Source organism: Numida meleagris, chromosome 5 (genome assembly GCF_002078875.1).
Source record: "Numida meleagris isolate 19003 breed g44 Domestic line chromosome 5, NumMel1.0, whole genome shotgun sequence".
NCBI lineage: Eukaryota > Metazoa > Chordata > Aves > Galliformes > Numididae > Numida > Numida meleagris.
The window spans coordinates 28,725,580-28,744,693 of record NC_034413.1 but is presented as its reverse complement, the minus strand read 5'-3'; the positions used below and the strand labels follow the sequence as shown (position 1 = coordinate 28,744,693).

General features: G+C 40.6%; 1 protein-coding gene across 7 annotated transcripts; it reads left to right on the top strand.

Annotated features, from left to right (window-relative positions):
• On the top strand, positions 99 to 18,877 carry SLC16A9 (solute carrier family 16 member 9). Of its 7 annotated transcripts, XM_021399876.1 has the most exons (8): positions 99 to 459; positions 4,271 to 4,330; positions 4,758 to 4,875; positions 5,545 to 5,773; positions 13,892 to 14,035; positions 14,920 to 15,015; positions 16,733 to 17,641; positions 17,948 to 18,877. In XM_021399876.1, the coding sequence occupies exons 4-8, from the start codon at positions 5,578 to 5,580 to the stop codon at positions 18,124 to 18,126; spliced, it is 1,524 nt and encodes a 507-aa protein (XP_021255551.1). In that variant the 5' UTR covers positions 99 to 459; positions 4,271 to 4,330; positions 4,758 to 4,875; positions 5,545 to 5,577; the 3' UTR covers positions 18,127 to 18,877. The 7 variants fall into 7 exon arrangements, with proteins under 7 accessions (XP_021255551.1, XP_021255549.1, XP_021255552.1 ...); XM_021399874.1 differs by lacking the exon at positions 4,758 to 4,875 and having other exon boundaries at positions 100 to 459; XM_021399873.1 differs by lacking the exons at positions 99 to 459; positions 4,758 to 4,875 and having other exon boundaries at positions 4,173 to 4,330.

Genomic DNA, 19,114 nt, shown 5'->3' with positions numbered 1-19,114 from the left:
CCGCTGGGACGGGGCTCTGCGGGGACTCCGCGGGGCTCCTCGCGGCACTCAGAGTGAGACGGCTCTTCGGCCCCGGCGTCGCGGTGTCCCTCGCAGATGCCCGTCGGCGTGCCGGTACTCGCCGGCCCCGCTGCGGGCACCCGGCGGTGCCCGTGGCAGGTGCCGGTCGCGGAGTGCCCTCGGCGTCTCAGGAGGGCGTGTGCCCATCTCCCTGCTCGCGTGACGTTGGGTGCCGCTGAGAGGAGCGCGCCGAGGGTACCCTCTTGTCGCTTCTCGCCCGTTCTGCGGGCCTGGGCGGAAGGCACCGCGTGTAACTTGGCCCTTGGCCCTGCGAGCGGGCTCGCCCGGGGGCGTGGGAAGGGGCCAGGCGAGACGGGGCCATAAAAGCACGTCCATCCCGCAGAGCCGGCCCGGGGACGCAGGCTGGTGAGGGAGCGGGCACCGCGGCAGCCCTCGCAGGTAGTGATGCGTACGGCGAGGCGCGCTCATCTTCCCAAGGAGCTCTCTTCTGCTGGGTGAGGCTGGCTGGTGGCTTGCAGCAGCGCTGGCTTACCTCAGTCTGCTCTCTGACAGCTAGTTGCACTGCAGAGAGGGGTTTCCATCCTCTCTGGGGCGGTGGGGCTGAGAACAGGTAGGACTGGTGGTGCTGAGCTGGCAGATCTGTACGAAGCTGGCTGGGCTGTGTGCTGCCCTGACGGACGCTTCTTTGCATGAACTTACTGAGCGCAAGGGGAAAAATGTTATTATGTATTCAGGAAGTTTTGTTCCGGTGTTTTGTTTTAAGCCCCGTGGTAATGCTCAGGCAGAAATGGAAGGAAATGTTTATGTTGAGGAGCCTCCCCTGTGAGCTGCCAAAGAGAAAGTGGAGTATGACAGATATATGTATACCTGACTGCTGAGTACTGCGAAGGACACTTCTGTATTCAGGGTGGAAGTACTTAAAGAGGAGTATTTAAGTGTGGGGAGCTACTATAGTTCAAACATCAGTTGAAGTCTGATATCGTCAAAGTACGGATAGGCCTTTTTCTATGCGTTTGACACAATGCCTGTACTTACCATAGCATCTGTGACTAAAAAAAAACCCCACAAATCTACCTGAAATCTAATCTACTTTAACATGAGGGATGTTACCATTCTGCCTGCTTCTGTCTCCGTTTGTACCAGTGTGTTGCCAGACGGGAAGAGCTGTTAATCGCACTGCTTCTGCTGACCTCAGCCTTCCTTGGAGCCATATGCTGCTCACAGAAAGCAACGTGCTTAACGAGATTCCAGTTGCACAAATAACAAACTGAAAACAATCATGTTGCTACTGTTTTGCTCAAGATTCCCTTTGCCACAGATTAATACGAGTTTCTGTGCTGAGGGCCGGAGTTTCAATTGCAATCATATTGTTTAAATCAACTCTTATTTTTGCGTGTCGGTGCTCATCTGTCATGTTTAAGCTGAATTTTAACATTTCTACAAAAAGAGTTTGGTGTTGTGAAAAAACCAGCTTTACAAAGTAAAGTAGTTACAGCGTGACACCACTATCCTACTTTTTAACTGTTGTTCAGTTTGTTCTCTAGGGTTTATTTTTCTTTTCTTGTTACTGTTAAAGGCCTTCATCAAACAGCTCTTTTCCTCCGGTTCTTATTCTTTGGGAGTACAACCCATTGAAAAGCTTTTTCTAACCACACTTCCAATTACTGTTTAATTCTTTTTGCTTTATTTCTCCATTTCTGTTGTTTTGAAGTGACTAAGTTTCCTGCAGTCCAAGTCAACATCCTCAGTTCCTGTGAACAGTAAGGTTTGCAGAATGGCTCCCACCTAACTTCCAGTGTTAACAAGTATTCCTTGTCCATTAACCTTCTGTATGGGTGTCTGCTTCTTTATTTTTGATGATGATGTACAGTCTGTGTCCTCCTCTTGCCCAGAGACAGAAAACAGTGAGAGGCACTCTGGGTCCCTCCCAGGCAGATGCACAGATTAGATGACCATCCAGGCAGTGCTGAAAGTAACAACACTTTAGTTCCTACTGTCAGCTCTTGGCCATCCTACTGAGTTTGTATCATAGAATCGTTTGAGTTGAAAGTGACCTTTAAAGGTCATCTAGTCCAACTCCTCTGCAGTGAACAGGGACATCTACAGATAGATCAGGTTGCTCAGGTTGAATGTCTCCGGGGACAGGATATCCACCACCTCTCTGGGCAACTTGTTCCAGCACCTCACCACCCTTACTGTAAAAAAACAAACAAACAAACAAAAAAAACCTCTTCTTCCTTATACCCAGTCTAATTCTCCACTCTTTTAGTTTGAAACCATTTCCACTTGTCCTGTCTCAACAGACAGAGAGTCTGTCCCCTTCCTTATTATAGGCCCCCTTTAGATACTGGAAAATCTCTGTCAGGTCTCTCTGGAGCTTGCTCTTCTCCAGGCTGAACACCCCCAGCTCTCCCATCCTGTCCTCCTACGGGAGGTGTTCCATCCCTTGGAGCATTTTTGTGGCCCTCCTCTGGACGCGCTCCAACAGGTCCACGTCTCTCCAGTACCGAGGACTCCACATCTGGACACAGTGCTCTAACTGAGGTGTCACCAACACGGAGTGGAGGGGCAGGATCACTTCCCTCGCCCTGCTGGCCATGCTTCTTTGGATGCAGCCCAGGATACAGTTGGCTTTCTGGGTATGAGGGCACACTGCTGGCTCAAGTTCAGCTTGCCATCCTCCAGTACTCCCAAGGCCTCTTCAGCAGGGCTGTGCTAAATAATTTTGTACTCCAACTTGCCATTTGCAGGGTAGCATTAAATAATGTACCAATAAAAGGTACCTTGTTATCCATGGTCACTGTAACAGCTTGGTTTACTGGGACACCTTTAACCATGTACCATAGCAGAAGCTCCAGGGCACAGGCTCTTTGTACAGGGCTGTTTGCTAACATTCTCTCCACAGGAGAGCTTCGTGCCTTCAGCAAAGTAAGAAAGTATGCCTTGCTGTAGGAAGTAGGCATGCAGCAATGTCCCTAAAGGGACCTGCAAGAGCAGGAAAGAAAAGCCAGGTCATGGTAGCTGATAAAAACAGTCGGTGGGATTTGATAGATTTCACTTCAAGGATGATTTCCGTGGGGGAAGTGATGGTGATTTTCACTTCGTGCTTGACAGCTGCAGATTGTAAATGGCCTGAATTGTTTAAAAAAGAGAGATTTTTGCTGTCTAAAAATCTATCATTTTAGGTAAAAGATGTGAAAGAAAACTGCTGTGCAAAATAGGAGGCTTCTGGGATGTCGAAGGTCAGCTCTTTTGCTGCCGTAACTTGGCAGAGCTCTGTTAAAGGTGATAAAGCCATGCAGACTAGAGGCAGATGAGGAACTGGTCCAAATTTCTTTTAACCTTTCTGTTAGAAAAGGCTAGGTAAGACCTAAAGCCAATCTAATGAAAACTTTTCATCACCTGTCCCTCCCTTCCTCCCCATCAAATCAAAGAATAGCAAAACTGGAGTTGTGTCTTTGACAATTTTAGTGTGAGCATAATAGCTGGCGTGTATTTGCTTTCTAGAGACTTTAAACAAGAGTTGGGATTATTAACTGTATAAATCTTTATTTTATTGAGTTTCCAAAATCTTCAGTGTGACTTTTTTTTTTCTCCAATGGAACTGTCTTTTGAAGCTGCTACTAATTTCCATCATTTTTACTCCATTCAGGGACAAAGTAAACCTAGTCATACTTACTTAGTGGAAGAAGAGGTACATATGCCCACTTTTTTGATGACTGTATACATGTAGTCTAAATATTTTGTTTAGAGATAGAGGAGATCTCTTTCATGTAATTGTGAGGGTTGTTGCTGTTGGAAGATACCTATAGGCAGCTTTTTAGTGCATTGATTCTTTATGGTATATTGTGATTTCAGACAGCTGTCACCCTGGCATCCAATGTAATCAAGGGATAGCTGCCAGACATTTGAAGGAGTAAATCAGAACTTAGATTAGTAACTGAAAGAAAACTTCGTGATGTTTGTAACTGGGAATACTGTATCTTGAAGGACTGTTATTAGGTTAAAACCATAAATCTTTCCCCAAAGACCTAGAATGTCAAAACTTATTTTATGTTAGTAGGTCATGTTATTGTTATTTGGTGCTCAAGGCTGCTGTCAGCTGTTGATTAATTGGGGGGAATCAGTATTTCTCCACTGAGATAACTGGATAACTTGAATACTTCTGAAGTTCCTCTGTAAAGAAATTGTTTCCACTGTTGCAGTGATACTTGGGCTGAAAACTTGCTTTGCTGCTCTTTCTCTGCAGGTAGAGTTGCCACGTGAAGCTACATTTATAGGGGGCTGAAGGATTTGTGTGTTGTCATCTGTGAGTATCTACCCCTAATGTAACATTTAAGTATCGCGGCTATGAACTAGATAGAACCGTGTCTTTTCATGTCTCACTAGGCAGTAATTATTCTTTGCAATTTTATACTGCAGTTTTTTTGTGAGTTTTCTGCATGAATCCTTAAAAACTGATCATGAAGAGTATGAGCAGCTTGAATGGTTCTTCTGTTACTGTCTAGTCATTTAGATCGTTAATTTCATAAAACAGTCATTTTTTTCCTTTTCACTTAAAAATGTTCAAGAACTGGCCCCTCTTCACAAAGAGACAAGTCCTGCCTATTTTGTTGTTTTGCCTCCTGGGGTCTCGCAGAGCAGAACCGTTACTGCAGCACTCTTAATGCATAAGCTGTGCTGTGGAAATGTCCTGAAGGAAACAGGGTAAGATCTTATCTGTCTCTGTCTTACAGGGTAAAGAAAATAAAATGGTTAAGAATTGCCCATCTGGTTAGTAAGAGAGCCAGGAACAGAACATGGGTTTTGTGATCATCAGTTCAGCAGATTGCTCCCTAAAGAGAGGGAAGGCAGGTTAGTTGCATGCATGGGAACTCACATATCATTGGAGTCATCCAAACTCTAAAGCAGTTTAGCTAGGAAACTTCTAAATTCTTTGCTACAAGTTGGAGTTACCACTCTGCATTCAGAAACTAGTCTTGAGAAGGTGAGGACGGTCAGTTATTTAAAGTCGAGATGCACAGATGATGGATCTTGCCATGCTTTGAACTAATATTTTTATGCTTGTGAATTTTTTTCAGACCTAAATTATTTATTGGAGTTATTTTGTACTTGTAGTCTTTCTTCTCCTTGGAGCCTATGTACTTGCTTAGGATTACCAAGGGTTTAACTGCTGGTGGCCAAGTGTTTGTCTTGCTGCACTGCACCATATATTGATGCCTGAGGTCTTCACAAAGCCTCGTTAATGCTCAGAAAATGAAATATGATCCATTTCTGCAATGCAGTGCTGATGGATGTGTGACATACTAATATATGACTTGCGTTGTGTCACAGGAACAATATGTGATGCTGATGGGTTAGAAATACCAAATGGCAACTCATCTTCATTGCCTGTATGCTGCTTTTTATTATATTTCCTGATGTTTGGTTGGCAGTGTTTCGTTTCTACAACTCAGTTATATTAGGAAGCCTTATTTCTAATGCTCAGTTCTGTCTGTTTTTTTTTTTCTTTTGTTTGCACAGGGTCTACGTGAACATCTATGCTCATCTGACAAGATGGTATTTCGGAAACCACCCGATGGTGGCTGGGGTTGGGTGATTGTTATTGTTTCCTTCTTCACTCAGTTCTTGTGTTACGGATCACCGCTGGCGGTGGGAGTCTTGTATTTAGAATGGCTGGATGCTTTTGGAGAAGGGAAAGGCAAGACTGCGTGGGTTGGATCACTAGCAAATGGAATTGGATTGCTTGCCAGTAAGTGTAGATGCAGTGTCTATCTTAAATGGAAACATTTCCTTTCTAACAGATGTAGTGTATTTTTGTTTCAGGTCAAGATAGGTAAGAACATTGCCTCCATAGTTCCACTTCAAATAAACCAAAAGAATGGTAAAAGAGCAAAAAAGGTATTAACCTTATAAAATTCAAAATTACTGTATTTGAATAACCTAGAAATCCCAAACTATGCCTGAGAAACTGAATGGTAAGTTTGTTGATGGGACTTCTTTTTTTAGAGGGGCTTTACCTAATATTTGCATTAGTATCTTTAAAATCAGAGCAAACTGCTAATCTGAAATGTCTTGTGGGCTTCAGAATAAAACGTCCAGTTACTTGATTTTCATCTCTAGAAATAAATTCACAAAGTAGGGTAGATTGGGGCTCTCTTTTGCTTTTTGCTTGAGGTGAAAAAAATGCTGCTCTGGAAGGTTGGAAAATTGTGGATAAAAGTGGCATTGAATAAAATAATTTAACTGGTAGCTGTTTTTTTTAGTAAGACATCTTGAAGAGGAACAGCAGGGTTTGGGGAAAATTAAACACCTCTGTGAAAGTCCATGGGTCCGTTTTGTTGTTGTTGTTTTAATGCTGAGCCATGGGTAGTCTTCTGGGTAGCATCACTAACTTCTGCTTTTCCAAGGTTTGTCAAGGGAGCTATTACCTTTTTGCAGAGTCGGGACAAAAATGGCCTGTCAGCAGAAAAATTGCTATGGGCAAAAGCATTCATAACCTAATGGCTGAAATCTAGCTCAGGATTCTGAGGAAATCTCTCCTTAAAAGAGAGCTGACATTTAAATCATGATACAGAACTGAGTAAAAGCCTCTGCTTTATGTGACTTTAAATGGCCAAATAGTGTTGTTAGATTTGTGTTAGGGTTTATATCACTAGGCAGAACAGAAATAGGTAAAGGCAGATGGATCACCACATGACTATATTTAGTCCCGGGGTGAATGATAGAGTCTGCTCTTCTGTTAGATATTTTTTATTTTTCTGTTTTAAGGGCATTGACTCTTATTATGAAAGGATTAAAGCCTGAGTAAACTTGAATGAAAGGATGAAATGAGAGAAAATAAGGCTAAACAAGATAGTTACTGAAGGAAAATTAGGCAGAAGGGGATTGCAAGAGGAGTTAGAAAAATCCTCTCTGAAGACCAGAACTCTCTGGCTCACTCCTCTAATGAGACCCTCAGCCTCTTTCTTCATATGGCAACACCATGCTAGTTTCCAGATTTCTTAGTTCCCTCTGCCTTGCCTCTGTGATCATCTGTCAGTATTGTGCTTTTAGGCAAATAGAAACTTTTGTGACTGAGTGATGCAGGGAAAAGGTGCTGTTATAAATTGCCTTGGTACGGAGCGCTTGAATTGCTTGAAATTTTGACAGTCTGTCAGTATGATTTTATTCTTTCAGTTTGGGATTTGAAAGCTTAATAGTAATTCGTAATTTTCGTTCAAAGAAAAGTACAGAGAAATGTTTTAATTGTGTTGAAGTTATCAGAGTTGACTGAAAACAAAAGGTATGTTCCTTGCTCTACCTTACATGGAAGATCCTGGTGTCTTGTCAAGCTGGGAACTAACCTTAATGGTAACACTACTTGACGTAAATTTATTGGAGGGACACTGTAAGTATCCTAGCCTCTACTGAAAACTAGAATGCTTTTGACAGTTGACAATTCTGTGATGTGCTGGTATTCTACTGTGCTTCTGGAAAACCCCCCCCAGTACCCTTTAAATCGAAATATTTTGAAGTTTCTTTGTGGGACTAACATAAACACTGTAATGATGATGTTGTCTAGTTGGTTTGATGTTCATAGTGGGAAATAAGGGAAAAATCCTATTGTTCTTTTTTATGAAATCTTTTGTCTTGAGGGAGTAACTTCTGGCTCTGACGATAAAAGCTGTTTGTTGCAAATAAGGGATTTATGAAGGAGGTTTAGCAAGGACTAAAATAATGAAATTGATGCTCTTGAATCCGTTCACCCATCATATCTTCTGTTGCTCTCTGTGGGAGATCTGTTGCAGTGTAAGAAGGATGCACTGATGTCAGTGACTGTAAAGCTCATCAGGATGCTTTCATGTGGTGTTAAGTGACCTTAAAGACTGTAATTCTCTAAATGTGTTTTTATTGAAGAACAGCTCATTTTAAAAGCAGGAATTGCTACAAAAAGCCCATAAAAAGATATGGTTATTTAATCCTTCTTATTTGTAGAAATGTCTTGATCTCTTATCGTGTTAAAATTCCAAGGGCTTCAGTAGGTTAGCCTTCTAGACTGGTACAAGGATTTCATTCTTGTTTGTGGAACATGCAGTATCTGACAGAAACTGCTTTTCCTGCAGTGTTCATAGTAGAAAAGACCCTATCACTGGTGTAAAGAACATGTGTTTTTAGTGCAAAAGCACTGGTATAACACACTGCAGTGTTAGAACCTTTTCACAAATATAGAAAAAGTGAACTTGTTTCCGTTCTCAATTCTGCTGTTGTGGGTTTTAGTATTATAGGCCAGATGTACAGGACCATTGTGTGTTGTAGTCTGTGTTACGTAGATAAGCAGGCTAATTGATTTTTTTTCTAAATTATCAGAAAGTTTTTGTTTAGTGCATTCTTCATCTCTTGTAACTTTTCTCATTAGTTAATTGCTTCCTTGAAAATATGTAATCTTATGGTAGAGGTTATTTAGTTTTAACTTTCAGCTGATTAACACATTTAACTTTAAATGGTATATTTGAAGCATCCAGAATAAGTGTGGTTTGTGTTTGGAGATTGCCATGTAATTATTTTTTCTTTTAAGCCTGTACCTTGATGTAGTCTCTTTTTGCATTGATACCAGAGTCTTCTGCTCTTTTTTCTCATTAACAGCACTGAAAAACACATTAGATAACGTCTGTAACAGTGGGAGGTATGTCTAGTGAGTTTGCTAGATTGATACTGTAATTTAACTGAAAACAGGAATATGTCCTTATATGAACGACAGCTGGCAGTGAAAAAAAAAAAAATCTGTCTTGTCTGTGAATGTAATCTTAAACATTTTTCAAAGTAGTAGATGCTGGTGAGTGCTGGTACATTTGTTTTGGTGGTATCCTTTCTACAGTGTTTACTCTGCTTGTGTGAGAGCTAAACTTAGACCGAGACATAGAAACCTAGTACAGCACCTTGTTTATTGAGACAAATTCCCTGGTACCCTGGTGTTCAGTTTCTGTCCTCTTGCAGTACAGGCTGTGTGGCTAAGGCCAGTGTCCAGCCCCAAGGTGAAGAGCTCATCAGCTGGAAAATGGAATGGAACAAGGAGCTGTCTGATTGCTTCCTTGCAGGATGACTCAAGTTAGAACTTTCTGTGATGTGACCTTACCATGTATTGAAAGAAGTGCGTGTAAAAAAGAGAATACATCAGTGTCATTGTACAGGGCACTGGTGAGACATTGTCTACAACATGAGGTATCATAACACTGATAGGCTATCATAGATGTGGGAGATGGCTGCAGGGATGACGTAGGGCTTGTTGTGTAGGAAGAAATTAAAAGCGCTTATGTTTTGCTTGGTAAAACAGGCCTGGTAAAACAGAAGAAGGCCTGTTTAACCAAGCAAATATAATGTTCTTGAAGGTTGTTTCTCCTGCACCAAGTGTTCTTAATTTTACATCCATTTGGAGCCTGAAATTAAATTAGATCCATGTTATACTTGTTAAAAGCAAAACAAAGACCTTGGCACCTGTAGTTGGCACCACAGCTGTTTATAGTAAGCCAGCAGTACGTCTCCTATTCCCACTCCCCTGCATTAATGGATGAAGAACAAAGGGAAGATTTTCTTGACAAGCATGTCTTGATAAATTAATGGAGTGTTTCTGCTGGCCTGAGGTATTTCGTGTTAAATGTCTAAAAAAACCCTGAGCTTTTTGTGTTGTCAAGCAATATTTGTACAACTTTGTAAAAGACCATCTACAGACTTTTGGACAAAAACCTTGCACGTAGATAGCTCCCACCCAAGGCTGTGGAAGCTGTTCAGAGCATGGAAGGAGTGGAGAGGGTTCCCAGACTCCTCCAAAGAGAAGCCCAGTTTGGTTAGTAATTTTATCAAAAAGGAGTGATCTTACTTGACGAGTTGGAGAGGGATTGCTTTTTCTGATCTATATTCTTATACAAACACTTGGAGGATGTTGTGTTTGTTTTCAACATTTTAGCAATGCTTTTAATGTGCAAAAAAAATTCTTGTGCTATGTCCAGTGGATTTTACTTGCAGTCTATGAGCATTACTTCTGCTCTACTGCTTCAATGAGCTAGTACAGATACCAACAGGTAGGGTGGGTCAGATTAACACAGGTGATAAGAAAAAGAACTCTGTTGTCCGGTATTTGTTTAGTAGCCATGATGTGAGGGAGGGAGGACTGTAGATATGAGAGAGTGGAGGAAGAGCATATTTGTTTGCAGTATTTTTTTTTTTTGCTCTGTTTGAGAACATTGAGGAAGAGAGTGTTAGCTCTTGATGCTGTAAAAGAAAACAACTCTGCAGTGAAACTGCAGACGGAAGCATCTGTTTGGAAGGAGTATGTCTACAGAGGTCGGAAGATCATGGCAGTTGTAAAGTTCTTGTGTTAGCAGCAAATAGCTTGTTTTCACATCTCATGAAGGAATCACTGTCACATCAGGTCTCAGTGTCAGATCTCACTGAGGATAAAATCTTTGATTTATTTAGAAAATCCTAATGAAAATATCAGGGTACACTAGATTCTTGTCTGGAGTTCTCTCCCTTTGATCTTTTTACATCAAGAGAGAGCCTGTCTTTTCTGCTACTCCTTCCAATTTTTTTCTAGGGAGCATCTGGGCGACTCTCCTGCATATAGAACAACTATCAGGCAGCCGATCATTGACAGGTTATGTGCAGAAGAGCACTGGCAGTCCAGTGCTGCCTTTAAAGTCTTTCAGCGCAACTCAATTTTCTTCGTGGAGTTAGCTGCCATTCTGGTAAGCTGGGCTGGTTTCTTCCCTATAGACTTGACGTGGAGGAAAAAAAGCTGTGAGGTTTTATTTGTAAAAGAGGCATATTGTGAGCCATGTCTTCAAATCTTATTCTAATGCCAGTACTAACCCCCAGAGTTGCTTAGCAAACCGAAGAAAATGCTGGCTTACAAAACACTATCTGTGCTTCCTATATAGGATTGCCACTGGGATTCTATTTTCTGTTGTTCAAGTTGTGGTGGGAAGTGTATTATCAGTAGAAGGATCTTTCTGAAAAATGTGACTAAATAATTGAATAAACCTTTACACTGCTTGTAGAGCTGTTTGCTGTGCGATTGTACATTGAGTCTTACATTCTTGAGAATACAAGCATCCACTTTGAACAAAATCCATGGGGCAGGAGTTCACAGAGCAAGTCTCAGTCCTACTCTGGGAAAGTTGGATATTTGACCAGATTTAACTGCTTTGAACCCATTGTGCTTGAATTACTTGTAGAGAATGACACGTTTGTGTACAGTAAACTCCTGTGCAAATACCATGGTAATAACCAAAGGTACTTTGCCTATTGAAAATAGTGCAAGCTCTTTGGGAAACAGAGGGAAGGAATGTGGGGGGCAGAAAATGAAAGACAGATGCTTGCTCTCATGGGGGTTTTCTTTTGTGACTTATTTTCTAGCAGTATGATAAGGGGAGTGAGAAAGTAGGGCCTGGTGCGTAGGGGAAGATGGATCTGTTTTTCTTCTCATCCTGGAGATCTATAACTGTTTTAATGGTTATTCTGGTGCTCCTTCTTATAAACATTGCCATTGCTGAGATGCCAAATCCCTTCTGTGTGAGACAACATTAATACTGAGCTTACTGGAATAGGTTATTTAGTTTTGTGCAGGTTGTTTTCCGTGTCAGAACAGAAAGATCTCTTTGTACTTTCTATTCTCCTTTAGGATTATTTTTTGTAATGGGGAGAAGATGGAAGAACATCTCCTTAGACCCTGTCAGAGCTGCTTCTGATGATGTTTCAGAGAAGAATGCTCTTGTCAGAGTATGCAGATGTGTTCCTCAGCTCTGTCTCCCCCCCTTCCTCTGGCTGGGTTCCAGAAGGTCCCATTTTACTTTGAATATTTGGTAGCAACTAGAGCAATCCACATCAGCACTGCAGCCTGGGCAGAGAAAGAAGAATATGTCACAATATAGAGAGCATGCATAAGGGAAATACTGTTTGTTTCAGCAGGGCTGTGGGTGAGAAATAAAGAATAGAAAGAGTGCAAATTCCTCTGCTTAATTGAATTGTGTTATCACTACCTAACATTCTTTCAGTGTAGAAGTTTTTTTTTTTAATGTAATACAGATTCAATCCTTTATTTATTTTAAACCCTGCAGTTTTAAGAAACATGCCAATCTTAATTTGCCAGTTCTTGTAAGTAATTCTAGGAATCAGCATCAATCTAACACTCTCAGCTTTTGTTCTTGGCAAGTTGCTCTGCCCAAGTTATTCTGGCCAGCTTTCATTCCCACAGCGTGCTGGTTCTTGAGAAGCAGCAAGTGCTTATATCTTCCTTTTTTATTGTTTTCAGAATGCACATAAACTCAACTTCCCCAGAAGATTTTCTCCTTTCTTCTTTAACTCTGACTCTTTGCCTAGTTAAGCCCCAGTTCAAACTATGTTCTCTTGAAGTTCCCTAAACAAACAGCTCTCACACAGGGTGGAAGTTCTGACCTGCCTGCCATCTGAGGGCTGTTTCACCTGCTAACGAATCTGTGCTCCTGCCTGCCAGAACTGCTTGTCCCATGGCTGGTAACCATGCAAACACCTTGTCTGCATTCCCAGCTGCTAGCTCCTGTCTGTAAACCTAGGCAAGCACTGTCATGAGCTCCAAGTGTTGTTGTTCACCTTATATCATGTCTCGGCTCAGCTCCCATCTGCCGGGAATCATAGTTCTGTGTGAGTCAGGGAGAACCAACCTGAAAAACAGCAGACTCTGAAATTACTGCTTTTGCACATTGTATTGATTGACTGTGAAATGCTTTTGTATCAGTGTGAACACGATGCAAAGATGGTGAGGGAATTTTTTTGTTTTGTTCTTTGAATAATATCATCTGTATGTATATCAAACTTCTAATTTCACAGCTGCCAAATTTAGGATTGTGGGTCTAGGATATGTCTATGAATGTTTGGAACTGGGGAATTGCAGAAGAGAATTTGTTTTTTGTGAGCCAAGCCCCATGCTGGCTACTTATTTATGCAGGGCACTGAGCTTGCATGCTAAAAGGCCACACAACAGAAAATTAAGTGCTTGTTCTACAACTTCTGCAAGGGAAGAACTGATTCAGTGGAGGCAGAGTGTGGCTGTTGCCTGTAATTTGCTCTTGTTTTGAAAAACCAACCAACCAGGAGATAGTGGAGGGCGAAGAGAAAGAAATTTCTTCCAAACTTCATGAACATTGCTCTGGACATTCTCAATAAATGACTTTTATTTTCCATAATTTTACAATAATAGCCAAGATAGGTAATAAACAGTTATTTAGTAAAATACTGACTGGCAGGTATTCCCTAGAAAATCAGGGAGGGGTACTGTTGGCCTTTATCTGCTATGTCAGCAGATGTTTCCTCTGTCTAAGCACCAGATGGCATTGTTACTGTGATTATGATCAGATGTTTTCCATTTCAGTTTTATACCTTTTACCTTATATCAAGATGACTACTGATACTCTTTTCTGAAATGCAGTTTTTTGTTTCTATATAAAAAAAATGTCTGCTTGGCTAAAGCCTTGCTGAGGGTCTAAATTTTTTGGTATGTACAGATGAAGACTCTTTTTTAGAACCTTTGTACAAGTCCTCAGGTTTGTAGTTACAGTGTTATAGTCTAGAATGTATGTATCATCCTATTTTTAAATTATGTTTTGCTCTCTCCCTTCCTCCCTGCCCTTCTATAATTTTGTGTTTGTGATGCCAGCTTCTCCTTGAGCAGAATTCTTGCAAGCTTGATCTTTTATGTTTTTATAACCTACTCTTTTAAAGAATCCTTTGTGTACTCAAAGGTTTTTAGTATAATTATATATTTATTATCACAAGGAGTATTTCCATTGACCGAGGTTTTTCTGTTTCTTCCTGTTACTGCTATTTACAAGAACTGTTTTTCCTGCTTTTCACCTAGGTCCTGTGTGCAGCATATGTGTATCATCTTTTGGAGCAAGGCCAGTAGCAATCTTCAGTGGCTTTATGGTGGCTGGTGGCCTCATGATGAGCAGTTTTGCACCTAACATATACTTTCTCTATCTTTCATATGGGATTGTTGTTGGTAAGAAACAGCTCCCTTTCCTATGGAGACTTAGTCCTTATTAAGTCTTGGTTTAGTAATCTGAAAGAGGAAGCTAATTCATAGGGGCAGCCATAGTCTGGGACTTCAGTTACCACGGAGTGCCTTACTTTGGGGTGGGTCGTACAGGCAGCCTGTTACCATGTAGTGACAGACAAAGGCAATACATATGTTCTTCAGGATTTAAAAGCAGTTTGTCCTCTGTTAACGTGATTACTAGAGAGGGAAAGACTCAGATTTGCAAGCAGGTCTTCTGTGGGCAGGAAGCAATAATCTTAAAAGAATAAAATCTCGTCAGGAATTTTGTCGTGTACTCATTCTAACTTGGTAAATTAGAGATCATTAAGGTACGGTGTTGTTCTCCACATAACTGGATTGAACCTAAAGTGCTCTGCTAAAGGCATGAAAGTGCTGTTCTCCTGACGGGGGGGGCTGCCTTTTTGCTGCGGAGGGCCTACTGTGGGTGGTTATCAAATTGCCAATTAACTGTGTCAAGAATCTAGACACCTTAATGGCCAGCAGGACCCAGCAGGGTGTCCTGGCTTGGGCACAGTGGCATGCAGACGAAGCTGTACTGTTGGTCTGGTCCAGCCATTTAGCTGCTTTCACATAGCACAGAGTGTGAGCTGGTGAACTCCTCAAACTGAGCCAGCTTCGTGTAGATTTGGGAATGGGAGACCGGCTGTCGGGAGAGAAGGTTGGGACAGTGCAGGCAGCCAAATGCTACTGTCAGTGTGAAGAGTACTGAGTCAGATGTAAAGGTATCTCTGTGTCTAGTGTACACCACTGCATCATCTGGGGAGTAAACAGGGGTGTTCATTTCCCCGAGTACATTGTCAGCTTTATTACCAACTCTTTCTTTGAAGGGCTTGGATGTGGCCTTTTGTATACTGCAACGGTTACCATCACTTGCCAGTATTTTGACAAACGCAGAGGCCTTGCACTCGGTCTGATTTCAACAGGTATGATTTCTAATTGTCATTCACTCTAACTTTTCAGTGCTAATACAGCTAACGTCATCTTGGCAATAGAAAAACAGCATTGTATTTTTCTCAGTTATTTCCCGAAGTACTTCTCAAGTCAAAGTGTCAGTAGGAATGAACATGTAACGACAGGCTTCGGATAAATTAGTAACTACATCTACAGTTGTATGGTGTGGATTATCCATATAGATGTGAAAAGGAGATTCACTAAAATGAAAGCAGATTATGAGTAGCTTGGGCTGTTTGCCCGAACTTTCCACACAGCTCTCTTCTCTCTCTCTGTACTTACACAAGATTATGGATAAAAGAGAGACTGGAGATACAAAATATAAATGCTGCTAACATAATCTCACATTATCTCTAGCTTTTAGGAAATAGTCGAAGTTTGAGCTTAGTTTTTTTTTTCCTTTTCAGTATAAAAGGAAGACTCAGGTCTGAAATCTTCCAAAAGCCCATCCCAACTTTTATCCATGCACGTGAAAGGGATCTTAGAAGAATGAACCTCTGATAATACAAGGGAAATTCTTTTAAGGTTGCTGAGCAACCTTTCTCATCCTTTCGCAGTCTTTAGGTTGTGTGTTGTTGTACTTTATATGAAGAGGAATTAACTTAAAGAACCAAGTAGGAGTAGCTAAAGAGGAGTACTGTTCCACACCTGCCGTTCTGTGTTGTATTGTCTCTCCTTTGATCTTTTTTCTCAAGCAGGTATTAGTTAAGAGGGGCCTGGTCAGTACCGTTAGTGTTGCAAGTTATTAACAGTTGATCTACACCATTGTACTAAAGGGGAACCACTACTGCATTGTCCCTTGGAAGCATTTTTAGTGGCTTTTATTGGGTTTGCAGGCAGTTGGCTGTAGGACTTGATCTTATTGAGCCTTAGTTACTTCATACACTGAAGTGTATGAATTACTTTTAAAAAACCAAGAGATAGTCTTCAGAAAATCATTTAAAAGTTTGTCTTTAAATTGTCTTGAAAAATCAGTGCTCTGAATTTGCATGTGGATATCCACTGATTATACAATGGATCTATGCTCACTTTAGCCAAGACTGTATTCTTTACATTGATAGGATTGCATAAAATGCTCGTGCTCGTTGAAATTGCTTACCCTTCAGTATTTTCTTAGTAGTCAAATTTCTCAAATGCATGTTTGGACCTGTAGGGCTTCAGAAGTGCCTTTGGAGTAAATTCAGTTGTAGACTCTGAGCCACTCTCTGAGATCACCAGTCATCTGCTGTTTCTGGAAAGGCTCTTGGTGAACCACTGGTCTCTTCCTGCTTTAGAGGAGGCAGGGGGCAGCAGAGAGGAGAAAGGGGAAAATGATCTTGTATGACATTCTAACAGAACTGATTCAAAATGTTACCTGAACGCAGTATCTAAAGGGATATGTGTATGTATGTGCATGGCAGAAGGATATTATGTTTTTCATCAGATACTGTACGGATTCTACTTGTTTCTAAAAGTGTCTGCTGGTGTTAACCATCATAAATTCTTCAGTGTTTTGAAAGACTTTTTATTTTGTGCATATTCAGTCAAGAAACTGACTTAGACAGGGAAGACAACTTAGCAGTTTAGTAGACTGAGAAAAGAGGAGCACAAATGACTTCTGCATTTCAACAGCTACAAAATACACTGTCACAGGAATGGTAAGTTTTTATGCTGAATGAAGTTCTCAGCTATATTATTTTTGTTTTATAGGCTCAAGTGTTGGACTCTTTATATATGCAGCATTGCAAAGAGAGCTTATTGAGCTGTATGGACTGGATGGTTGCCTGCTAATAGTTGGTGCACTGTCTTTGAATATATTAGCATGTGGCAGCCTAATGAGACCATTGGAGTCATCTGATCCCCCTTCACCAGAAAAAACATGTATAGACAAAGTTCCAGATCAATACTTTGTTTACCATGAAAAAGAAAAGACTGTTGAAGAAAATATAAGCATCCTTGAAAAGGGCTACATTGATGAGAAATGCACAAACAATGTGCCTGACTACAAACAAGATAACATTTTAAATAAGAATGTATTAAGCTCAATAAATGTAAATGAGAAAGACACTTATAAAAAGAAAGTTGTGGAACAGACAAACTTCTGCAAGCAACTAGCCAAAAGAAAATGGCACCTCTATTTGAACTACTGGGAGGAAACTGTGGTTCTTTTTAAGAACAGAGTATTTTCAGCTCTCTTTTTTGCCATCTTGCTCTTTGATATTGGTGGATTTCCTCCTTCTCTGCTCATGGAAGATATAGCAAGAAGTGCAAGCATCAATGAAGAAGACTATCACGTGCCCCTTGTTTCCATTATAGGCATTATGACTGCTATTGGCAAACTTGTTTTAGGAATACTGGCAGATTTTAAATGGATTAACACATTATATCTGTATGTACTTACCTTACTAATGATGGGAGCAGCCTTGTTTGCAATTCCATTTGCCAGAAGTTACTTTACATTAGCAATGCTTTCTGGGATTCTGGGTTTTTTGACTGGAAACTGGTCAATTTTTCCATATGTAACAACAAAGACTGTGGGAATCGAGAAACTGACTCATGCTTATGGGATATTGATGTTCTTTGCTGGACTTGGAAATAGCCTCGGACCACCAATTGTAGGTAAGGTCAAATATTCAGATATTTTGAAATTAATATGAGATTATCAGAATCCCATTTGCATGTGGGTAGTTCTGCTTGGTCCTAATAACAGTGAAAGGATTATACCAAAATCTTAAAAATTAAAGCCTGTTCCTCCAGATTTTGTTCTGTTTTTGTCTTTGCTTAAAAGCACTTTTCACATGTAAGTGGTCATAGTGCGCATTAGATTTGACCTTTTGTTTTACCCCTGTGATTTTCCTTTGACTTATAGTGCCGTGTTCCGTTTAACTCTTCACTGATGCTCTTCTCTTTTATTTTCACCCTCAGGTTGGTTTTATGACTGGACGCAGGAGTATGACACTGCATTCTATTTCAGTGGCTTTTGTGTTTTGCTGGGAGGATTTCTTCTGCTGTTGGCAGCATTACCCTGCTGGAATGCCTGCACCAATCAGAGCTCAAAGCTGCCTCCAAATACTTACTCCTACAAAGTTGCATCTAGTGCTTAGGTGACAACTGGAAAACATTACTTTATGCCTTTTTTATATATTATGTAGCAAAAGATTTTTAGTAATTTCCACTTATTTATGAAGTCAAAAAATCTTTATCCACTAGAAAAATTCTATTGCTGGTTCATGTTCAGTTTTTTCTTTTTTTTCCTGTTTATCCTTTTTTTTCTCTTTTTTTAAAGGACGGTCTTATTTTGTCTATTGTGCACTGTGTTTTCAGCCTTTTTCTACTGTAATTTCCTTTCAGCCTGTAATGGATATATTGTGCTGTATTATTGGCTGTACTTTTTTTTTTTTTTAAAGGGGTAGGGAGTGTGGAGGGGTAAAGACATTGAAGCAAAAATGAAAGCCTACTTCTTACTGGAGAAAACTGGCATTTCTGTCACCTTTTATAGGTCTCCAATTTGCACAATCAGACTTTATGAAACAAAAATTTGCCTTATAAGAACATTATGCTATGGCAAGGTGCTTGTAACATCATGTTTAGATGAACTTTCTGACTTTTTAAAATTTCTCCAATTTACAATGAAGTGCCAATGAGGGAGGGAGAACAAAACCATCCTTCTGTTGCATTAATGAACTTTAAGATGAAAGTAAAAATTCTTATTACCACTGCGACTGAGGACTATGTTTATAAATACTGCACTTTTTGTGAAGTCTGTTTATAATATTGTTGAACCAAAATCTTTTAAACCAAGGAATAAACATGAGTTTTGAAACCGTGTAAATAAATGCTGACTTGGTTATGCAAGTTGAGTCTTTAGATTGAAGTTGGAGATATGTTCATAGGAGCCCACAGGTGAGTGTTTCCGAGCAAGCTGCTGCAGTCTGGCAGTACCAGGGGCATCTGTTGTTGCACAACTGCAGTTTAGTTGGTTAAGCCTGCTGAAGAGAGCTTGTGATGTGTCAGAGAGCTTTCAACAAAGTGGATTTAACTGAAAAAGGAAAAATGTGGTACCAGTGTCATTTTTACTCTGTTATTTTCTGA